The sequence below is a fragment of the Phaenicophaeus curvirostris genome, chromosome 8, assembly GCF_032191515.1.
Source record: "Phaenicophaeus curvirostris isolate KB17595 chromosome 8, BPBGC_Pcur_1.0, whole genome shotgun sequence".
Classification (NCBI taxonomy): Eukaryota; Metazoa; Chordata; class Aves; order Cuculiformes; family Cuculidae; genus Phaenicophaeus; species Phaenicophaeus curvirostris.
This window is the reverse complement of record NC_091399.1, coordinates 5109834-5120921: the sequence shown is the minus strand read 5'-3', so window position 1 is coordinate 5120921 and position 11088 is coordinate 5109834. Positions and strand designations below refer to the sequence as shown.

At 38.8% G+C, this 11088-nt stretch overlaps 1 protein-coding gene across 2 annotated transcripts in view; it reads right to left on the bottom strand.

Annotated features, from left to right (window-relative positions):
- Window positions 1-614: 614 nt before the first annotated feature.
- PLPPR4 (phospholipid phosphatase related 4) overlaps window positions 615-11088 on the bottom strand; it is a 33533-nt gene continuing 23059 nt past the window's right edge. The window contains exons 5-7 of one of the 2 annotated variants that reach the window (XM_069862195.1): window positions 6838-6895; window positions 5395-5568; window positions 615-3403 (exon numbers count right to left, since the gene is read on the bottom strand). In XM_069862195.1, coding sequence (XP_069718296.1) covers window positions 2066-3403; window positions 5395-5568; window positions 6838-6895 — 1570 coding nt within the window. In that variant the 3' untranslated portion in view covers window positions 615-2065. The remainder of the gene's footprint in view (window positions 3404-5394; window positions 5569-6837; window positions 6896-11088) is intronic. The other variant, XM_069862196.1, reaches the window with a different exon arrangement.

Below are 11088 nucleotides of genomic sequence, written 5' to 3'. Positions count from 1 at the left end.
AAGGTATATAAAGCTTTCCATTGACTCTGAATCTCTTCTCCTGTACAGATTAGCAAACACCATCCTCATACCTCTGAAATTACTTATGCTTGGGGTTGGGTTTGCAATTTTTGTTTTGGTTTTGAGTTTTTGGTTGCTTTTTTTTTGGTTTGTGTTGTGCTATTTCTCCTCTTGGGATAGGATGGCTCTTCCTTCTACCTCCTACTTGGCTGGGATAGGATGGGCTTTTCCTCAGCGTTCTGTGGGTTAAGATCTGCAGGCAGGTTCTGACTACGTAGTATGCATCTGATTCTTTGATACCCTAAATCAGAAGCGGATTCAGAAACACTCATCTCAAGAAGCCAGAGAATAGACCTGATCTTCTACTAGCTGTTCAATGAGGGAACTGCTGAGCCATTCCATCCCCTTCCTAACAGGGGAGCTGGGAGGTGTCTGGTATTAATTCTCTTTCAGATGGAAATAATCTAAGAGAGAAGAAGGAGCTGCACTGGCAAGCACTGCCCCGGCTTCCTTCATGGTTTAAGTTATTTAAGTCAGAGCCTAATCATAGAATCATAGAATCACCAGGCTGGAAAAGACCCATCGGATCATAGAGTCCAACCATATGTAATGTAATGAGACATTTCTTCTAACGTGTCCAGGACATGCTATGCTTATTCCTTTCAGAGTGTATCCTTTCAACAATTTTTGGCAATGGAGATTTTTAGCAGGCAAGTTTTCATTGTATTCAAAGCTCAATTTGCTAAAATAGTTCCTGTTCTCTCAGGTGCTGAGACCCTCCAGTTTCTGAAGTGGCAGTGTTGGGAAAAAAATATAATTCTTAAGAAGGCTCTGGAAGGTGTCTCAAGGGAGTGGACAGTAGTAGTGGCACAATGCAACACTCATTTGGTGGTTCTGCAATACCAAGTCATTCAATTTTTAAAGTGAAGCATAAATCCCCTAAATGATAGTGACTGGGGTGAAACTTGTGATTGTTCTTGTGGCATACTAAGCAAGTAAGGTGAATGACTGCTTCTAAGTGTGAGCTATATATTAATTACCGTCTCCTTGGAAGCTGGTGAGGAAAGTCACCGTTTATTTACTCCTGGCTCACCTTTCACATCTGCACATTTTGCAGTTATTGGTGCCCTGCATTATATGGTTAAAAATGAATAGAAAAATGGAAGGGTTGCTGAAGGACAGATTAAGAGGTTTAAAAATGTAAAATCTTAATTACTTGTAGTACTTTAAAAGACCCCTTAAAAAACACATTTTAAAACAATTCTACAAGTTAGCTCACTAAGAAGCAGCCTCTCCATTAGTAGCACCTGTTCTTAAACAAAAGTTGAGCAGTAGCAGCAAAACTATTCAAAATAGTTATTCCATTCTAATGGAATGTCACCCACACATTTTTTGTTGCAGTAGACATCTTAAAAGAACTACACAAAACCTCTGCAATCTTTGAATGTGACAGATCCACTATAACAAAGCTGTAAATATTTCCTACGCTAAATGAATGCAGCCAGCATCATCATAGTATTAGCAATATTACTTTTAAAGTAACTGCACATCAACATGTCATGTGTTTGTAGAGTCTAATAAGGATGCAATTTTTCAAAACATGTAAAGTTATCATCAGCACCATCCCATATTAAAGATTTGGTGCAAATTCTGCCAAGGTGAATATATACCACTGATACAGCCTTTGCTGTGAAAAATTCCGTCAATTTTGGACACAAATATAAACAAAATAAAAATTTGGCACATTCAGGAAATAAAGTGTCTGCGTTCAAGAGCATTGTTTTGATTGACATCATCACCCTCAGACAAATGTTTTGAGTCTGAAGAAAGAAGTTGTGTGAAAATGTTTCACATTAGTTAGGTTCTGGCATTGTGCTTTTCCCCCCCACCACATGCTTTCCACAGGCTCATGCACTTTGCACATCAGCCGTGTTTAACAACAGTTGGGCTGATGGTCAAGAATTTGGCACATTAAAGGTAAATATCAGCTCAAAACAAAAAGAGCAGAACCTGTGTCCAGATGTGTTTACTTTGTGGTGGTACAGACCAGCTGATACTTTTCCTTTCATTCCTTGTATGCTCGTGTGGGGGATGTGCCTTTATAGAAGATGTTCCTGGTGTTCTCTGGACTGCTCCCTCTCTCAGGGATTAAAATTATGTTCCCTTTTCTTCGAAGTGTTGAGTCCCGGCTAGAAGAAATGGACAAAGTCTCTGAGCCAATCTCACTTCCCTCCACTGGTGTGACTCTTATCGTAGTGATTCCATGATGGTGATGCTCACTGTTGTCTATGTTGCTTCTTTTTCTGTCACCTGACCCATAACTGTCTTTTAAGGAGTCACAGCTTTCAGAGTCTCTGTTGAGATCATTTAGCTCATATGTCTGACGTAGGGTGATTTTTTCAGGACCTTTCCATTTCCATGATCCACTTCCTTCACCTTCTGATGGCATCTGAATTACAGGTCTGTTGTTTTCTGGATGGGCCTCAACTCTGACTATGCTACTTGGCTCGTGGTCTGTTAAGGTTTTATATCTGATGGCTCCTGTACAGGTGACTGTGCTTCCTTCTGAACTCTTTGGACTGCCCTGAAGTACTCCTTGCTGCTTAGACATGGCTATCACTTGCATGATTCTTGGCTGGCTATTGCTTCTACATGCAACACTCTTCTCAGCAGCTTTCAGCCATTTAGCTCTAGCTGAACTACTTTTGGGTGACGTGTTCACATTCTCCTGAGTCTCTTCAGGAATATGTACTAGCTGGGATGAGCCAGGACGTGACTGAATAGAGACCCTTGGCCCACCAGAAAGACCTGAGTTGTTACAACCTGGTACACTGCCAGGTTGAATTTTCAGATATTGGCTAGTTGGGCCATGATGATCACCATTTACACCCACTCTGGAGGGTTCTGAGCTTGATCTCATTTCAATAGCCCTTGGTGGTGACTGGCCAGATTCAGTTTCTATCACTTGCAGTGACAACTTTCTACTTTCGTTCTTGTTCTTCCACTGGGAAAGCAGCTGTTTGGAACGGGCAGAATCCATTGATGCATGTATTGTTGCGTTTCGTCTTGCTGGATCTTCCAAAGATGGTGTGTTGACTCTTGGCAAAGTGTTGCTGAAAGTAACCATATTTTCCTTTCCCATTGGGCTTCGTGGTGTTATTATTTCTACATCAGCATTTGCTCTCTTGAGATTGGTCAGAGACCCTGTATCTCTGTGGTTTCTATTCAGGATACTTTCCGTACGATGAGAGACAATGCCGTCACTGCTGCTACTATTTTTACCTGGCAGGATTCTGTTGGCATCTTGACTGAGGTCTGTCAAAGACCTTAGAGGTTCTCGGTGAAAATTTGGGTGAAAGACATTCTCATCACTTGGTAAGAAGTTCCCCACAGCATACAGGCCCTGATATTTGAACAGAAGTATCAACAATCAGTCATGGAAAAAAAAGAGACATTTTAAAGTGCTTTAATTATATTCTTCTGCCTTTAAATAAATATTGAGTGATAGAATTAGTCCAGCTTAACTGACAGGGTATGCTCAGTTTCCTTTTCTCACCAGCATATCTTTACTCCAGATTCCATCCTCTATCTAGCACATGTATGAAGTAGACTCAGTTCAATGACTAAGGCACATAGTTCACGGCAATATATAGTTGAGGAAAAGACTTAGCCTTCTTCAGGTTTCTTCATTTTATAAAGCAACAGATACAGCTGAAAGATGTTTAGTTACGAAAATAACAAAACACATGTTTGCAGTCTTCCGGACAAAGCTATTTTACAGCTACACCACTGTCTGCTCTGATTTACTCAATCTTGTAACAGCTTGAGTTCCCTGCTCTGTGATTCTGCCCTTTCTGCTGCATAATAATTGTGTAATACAATATCTACATGATAGAACAATTTATCAAGTTTAAATCAATTGCATTCCAAGCTACGCAGAACTGTAACAAGATTTAGTTACACAACATTTTCTTATTTGGCAGACTCACTGTAAAATGCTGTCATTTTAAAAAGACTCCATTGACAGAGACTATTCCATGGAAGGGTCAAATGCCTGACTCAATCACTTAGGTTACTTGTTCTTTACACTACTCTCAGAGTCATTTGTGGTTTCACATTATTTCCCCTCCTCTTCCTCTTATTGGTGTGTAGTTTTTCAGGGCAGATTTAGTGACTAGTGAGCATCCAGGACAATGTGCTCTCTGATGTGTGTTGTCATGCAACAGTATATGAAGAAGAGCTAACAAAGACCATACTTGTTTGTGGATTTCAAACATGGGAACAACAGCTCCATTTATGAGGTCTACCACCGCTTAATTATTTGAAATAATATTCTCAACAGAGTGCCTTTCTGCTCATAGAAACTGGCTTTAGTAGCTTGTGGGGTTTCTATTATCTACCTTGATTGCTGTTCCTTGTGCCACTGTGAAAGCCATTTTTCCTTTCATCACGTTTGTAGACCATCCACATGGAACTTAGATTATATTATCACAGAAAAAAAGAAGGATAGCATGTGAACTTATTTTAGTATTATACCGAAATTCATCATAGACTTGGGGGTCAAAACCATCCCACTTGCTGTTAAGGCTCTTCTGTCCACTTGCCCACACTAGAGCAAAAATGTTGTCAGCAGAGTTCCTGATTGCTCACAAGCACCTGAGCTGACGCTGCTGAACAGCTAAGGCAGCAACTGTCATGTTAGAGACATACTGAGAGCAGCAAGCAAAAGCAAATTCTTGATGAGCTTCCTACTGACTGATATAGCCAGACCTATCCTACAATACTGCTTTACAGGACCCTTCCAAGGTGCTCTATCTGTTTCAACCCACTACAGAAGAAAATCATAGGAATAACCTGTCTTGATCATCCTATTTCCCCTGCGTAATTTCTCCAAGAGCTCTGAGGAATCATGAGGGTGTAATATGGCCTTTCACTTGCAGGATCAGCAATTTACTCAGCTGAGTTGCTGCATATTAATTCAACCAGGTTTTTTTCAGATCATAAGGCTAATGTTGGCAATATAAACTCAGGATAGCAACAAATCCCAATTAATTAAATATTTTCCTTGTGTTGCGCTTGTAAGGGTGGAGTAGAAAAGATAACTACCTTTTAGCATTTATGAAAGGGCATAATGTTAGAGCTCTTTCTGTATACAATGCCAGATGATTATATACCATTTTGTGCACTGTTATGGCACTTTAAATTGAAATAAATATTTGCTTTTTACTGTTTATTTCTGAAGTGACTACCCCTGACATCACAATCTTCAATGTTTTTTTACTATATTTTTTATTTATGGCATGTGACCATGACGAAAGGCTTTCATAAAAAGGTCTTACTACCACCAAACTGGTTTTATTTGCTAAAACTTAACTACATAAATATTATATTTACCAAATAGAGAGCAATTCCTCCTCCTATGAGAAAGCCACAGTAAACATCAACTGGATGATTCTTATACTGGGTGATACGAGTCAGACCACATATAATTCCACAGATGATAAAAGCAAAGACCAAGAGTGGCTTCAGAAGTTTTGAGGAGTCTGTTAATGTAGAATTGAAGTACATCTTGGAAAAAAAAAAAGAAAAGAAGCTGTTGAAGAAACTTAAATTTACTGAAGAGGATATGAATTTCTCACATTCAGAGTTTCTTTTACACAAAGACCAATACTACACAGTAATATTGCAAATAATCAGTGTAATTTTACTTTATAGCATTGTTAAAAATTGCACACTTACTGCAGGAAGTTCTGAAATCATAAGGAATAGATTTCCAAAAACACAGGCAGTGTTGCTTATTGGCATCAATCAGGATAAGGATTTTATGCCTAAATACTGTTCACAGTCAGAGCCTAAATGTTCTGTAAATGTGACTAAGGAGCAACTGCTTCTAAAATACAGGAGCCAGATGCCATGCCAGATGAAAGCAATAACGTGTTCTAATAAAAGCTACCACCAGATGCTGTAGAGAATCATTTCTCAACTGGGAGCCATGATGTCAGGGAGGTCACAAAAACTAAGTCGAGGTGGTTTATCAGTACTATTCCAAATTTTGGCCTTTTCCTGGACCGAATAAATACTGTCAAGCTCCCAGTACATTCATAATGCCATCACCTAATTTTCTTAACTGGTTATTGTTGTTGGTTTTTTTCCTCTGATTTTTATAGCACGAGCGATAGAATTTTTTTTAAAAAACAAACTTCAAGTAAGTGGTCGCTCATACAAGCATTGTAGCCCATACTGAAGAAACATCATTGGTCAGATAAAGAAAATAGGCTGTGATGACTGCAGCATGTCCTACAATTCCTTGCTAGTTACTGATGGTTCTTCTTCTCTAGTTTTGCAGTAGCACCTTGGAGGCCTCTGGGAGTGATTGAGCCAGTTCATCCATACTGCAGTTCTATGGAGGTCAAATGAAACTACATCACACAAATGTTTGTTCCTCAATGCCCCAAGTTTAAAAGCAGTGAGTCAAGTGAAGACAGCAGTAGAGAAAAGTCAGAACACATAAAGATTAATTTGAATGGTAGGTTTAAATATCACCTTGTAAGACAGATAAGCACTGGATTTTATATGTGAATAACATGAGGCATCAAATGTACTTTCACATTACACTTTTTGTTTCTTCTTAACAAAGGATGCGAAGTAGGTCAATCTATTCTTAATAGAGCTGGTTTTATTTTCACTGCTAATAGTTTTATTTTGCTTTCAAACCGACAGAACAAAAACTTCCATCCATCCATGATGTGCAGGCAACCTATGACTTTACAATATACAGCAAATGACTTTCTGACTTCTGTCTAGTACAAATGAAAATGAGCAGAGTAGGTTACTCACCGAAATGTACACTGCTGCAAAGGCTGCCAGGGTGGCATGTTGAGAGGGGAACGACTTTCTGCCAAAGAAGGAAACTCAAATTATGCTTCTCATTTCAAATACACTGTGCTAGTGTTCGCTTGAAAAATAACACTGGGTGGTACAGTCATTTTCAGCTTATGCTTCCTAAGCAATATATGATGGAACAGTAAACATTTAATTTCTAAGTTTATTTTCTATAATCTGGACTAATGTTAATGAAATGTCTTTGTTTTGAAGTAAATGCTTAGCATGAAATTCAAAGTGTGTACTAAAAGAACAGTGGGAATGAGCTAAAGACTTAATGTTTTATTGAGAGAAATATCTATACATTTGTTTCTATAAATAAATTTCCATACCTTTTCAGTGAGTACCTAATTATGCAACTTATTTAATACATGAACCTTGATCTTATGATTATTCTCACTGGCTTCACTTGGACTTTTTTCAAAGTAATGACTCATACACTCTGATAATCATCCCCTAACTTCAGCAACTGAATTGATCCTCTTTGTGCCCCTGCCTTGTTCCTCTAATAATGCGGGAACGTCAGCATGATATTCTCAGAGAGGCAAACTGCATCTTGTCTTCAGGTTTATTTTTAAAATTTCAGCATATTTTGTAACATGACAGAAGTGAATGAAGGACAAGAGTGTAGAGAGGACATATTTAAGAGTTCCCAGGCCCCGTCCTGAAGCCCAGAATAAGAGGGTAAATGAAAACATGTTGAAACTGTGTGAGATAGCACGCAAAATCAGGTCTGTTCTTGAAACTGCTGAGGGCCTTCTGCTCCCACTGAAGATCTATGTGAATGATGTGAACTGAGTCTTGAGTCAGAAACTACAGACATGAAAATTAAAAACTGACAGCTTAGTTTCTACTTCTCTGACCAAGAAAAGAAGGCTTTGTGTAAGTAGCAGCTACACAGAACCATCATGAGGCCCTCTTTTAACATTATTCTTCTTATAGACCCATTTCAACCCTCAAAAAACAATAAAAGAAAAATTGCGGGACCATGAAGGAGAGATTTTTACACAGCAGAGGGTAAAACTTAGGTAGTGGGGATTCAGTAATCCCTATTCTATGGTAGACATCTAGTTTATATCTCATAGAAGCCCCAATAAACTTTCATAACCTCTGAGCTCTAGAAGTGAGTAAGATGCAGCGAAGAAGTACAGCAGTTTATACCTATACCTGCATCTCCTTAAATGCCATGGATACGTAACGTAATTGTAGAATCATAGAATCAATTAGGTTGGAAAAGACCTCTAAGATCATCTAGTCAAACTGTCAGCCCAACACCACCACGCCTACTAAACCGTGTCACGAAGTGCCACGTCTGGCTGTCTTGGTGGAGAAGGGTGTATCTACCTTGCAGCTACAGCAGCCACTTGTACCTGAGGAAGCTCAGCTTGGGATAAATACTTGACCCCTCAGCTTCCCAGATGGGTTTGCCACCCTAACTGAGCTCCATGTTGTAGCCATTTTCCTAGTGGCACCCAAGTTAGCTAGTTTAAAACAGCAAAGACTGAAATGTAGTGTAGAAACTATTCTGTAAAGCAGCAGGGTCTACTTTCTAAATTACTTTCCTATGCACTTTGCCTTGTCTGTTCTAAATAATTCACTGGCAATTAAATGTGTGCATGTTTTTCAGTGTCAATCCCGCATTGCTGACCTGAATTTGAGCCCATGGCTCCAGCACATTCATGACTGCCTAAGATGATTCCTTTTTAATTTCTAAAGACAGAACTAATTAATTATTTCTTTTCCTCCCATCCTGACAAACTTTTCACAAATAGCATCCCTTGAGAACAAGTGCAGAGTCGAGGACAGAAGATAAAGTTATGAAAGAAATGGAAACGTTTATCACGGCTAATCAACAACACTATGCTGTGCAGGTTTTAGTGCAAACAGAAATCTGCTTATGGTCTCTGAGGAGCTAATATGTCGATTTGATCCCATGAACTTTAGTACCACTCAGAACTCAACCTTAATTTGATGGCATTTTTATACTTTATATGATGTGTCACTATGCTATGGTCAATTTTGTCTTTATTCTTTTTTCTACTCATATGCTTTCAGTGCAAGCACAGCACGTTACAGATTAAAGGCACTCTGTGTACTCTCCAACCGTGACACTGCTTTTGTTCCTCTACGTGTTATCTTTTAATTGAAAATGAAATTAATTCAAGCTAAAACTATGCAGCCTTTTGTATGGGTCTGTATTGGAAAGGTGAACAAAGGTCGCAAAGAAAACATGACCTCAACTCAGATGACAAGTGAATCGCTCTAAATGCTCATGCATAAGGATGCGTAGAGGGGGAACAACGAGAAAGAGTCATACTGGGAGAGTCAAAGTGAGTCAGAATATCAGAAATGATAGAGGATAGGGAACTCGGTGGAGATCTGAACAGAAAATGACTGAAAAGGCTCTTTGAAGATAAACAGGGGGGAAAAAGGATAAAGGAAACCATTGGATATTTGGGGATGTTGCAGAAAATTATTTCATATAATCAGCTGTATAATTATGTGTTCTTCTTCGTGCTTTTCATAGCATAGTCTAGAGGAAAATTTCTGAAATCAAAGTTTCTGGGAAGTGCAAGTGATAAATGAAGGCCATTAGCAATCTCATAAGAACAAGTCCCTTACAAGCTGAAATTACTGACGTCAAATTAACCTTCCGGGCAGAAGTAATAGCATAACTCTTATAGTACATGACTGAAGGAAGTATTGAACTGGTAGCAAGTGCTGATCATATTGGCAAAGTTGAGACATGCGTAAAGAAGCAAAATTTTAATAAACAAAAAAAGCAATAAATTGAATTAAGGAGAAACCCAGATTAGTGCCAGAATCATAGAATAAGAAGATTGTTTAGATGGGAAAAAGCCTTGAAGATTATCAAGTCCAACTGTAAACCTAACACTGCCAAGTCCACCACTAAACCACGTTCCTAAGACCCATATCTACACATCTTTTAAATACTTCCAGGGATGGTGGCTCCACTACTTCCCTGGGCGGCTGTTTCAATGCTGGACAACCCTTTCGGTGAAGAAATGTTTCCTAATATCCAGTTTAAACCTCCCCTGGCACAACCTGAGGCCGTTTTCTCTTGTCCTACCACTTGTTACAGAAACACACTTGAGACAGAAACACACATTGCTACAACTTCCTTTCAGATATTATAGATCAACAAAAGTATCCTCTATGACGGGAATAAATTTGAGATAACAATATATGGTCATCTTCCTAAAGAAGCAGAAACACACAAAAACTGATTGCTTAGTCTTAATGTGTTACAACTGATTTCACTGTTTTTTGGAAGTGATGATATTTAAATTCAGGAGTGATCAACGTTTTTGGAATGGCTATAGGTGGTCAATTCAGACCAGCAGGCATCATATTTGAGATGATAATGAAATGAATGATATGTAATTATGAAAGCTTTTTTGCCTGCTCACAAGTAAAGCTACACTGATTTCCCTGGGATACCACTGCTTGCAAGCATCAGGTTTCGATGACAGTGTCCCAGTGACAGAAACCGGTTACGGGAAGAAAGACAGTGTGAAGGCCAGTATAGCAATTCTGGTTATGCCTTTCACCAAAATTATTTTCACCTAATTATTTTGGCCAAATAGAGCTACAGTCCTTCATTCCAGCTCTGGATCATGTCATCACAGAAAAGATACGGCAAATTATCAATGCTAATTATGAGTCTTAGCCTACCAGACATGTTTAAGAACAAATATATCAAATAACTGATGATCTTTAAATATCAATGAAACTGGTTTGTCTCAGTGAAAGAAGACAGATGATGAGATTTGCTGGAAGATACTTAAAAGTGAATGATTTCATCATGATTCCCAAGTGTGCTGGCCATTGAAAGAAGTGGAAAAGCAAACAAACGGGGGCAGATATATTAACTGCCTCAGTATACAGACAGAACATTTTACCACTATCCACATGACAAAAAAGTAATGCCATGAGGCATGAAATTAAAACAGAAGCTAGCATCTAGGGCTGCATACAGAACAAGAAAGGAGTGCAAAGCTTTAGTGAACTGGGTGTGACAGAACAACTTTATGTCTGCTAATCAGGTACACAAAATGCAGCTCAGTCAGACACTGAAATTGTAGTCAGTTCAAGTATTCTGTAATTTTGCTGTAACTTATTTGAAAAGCAGGAGGTTTGCAAAAGCACCAAAATTTTGAAGCAGGACAAAACATTCAGTCATTC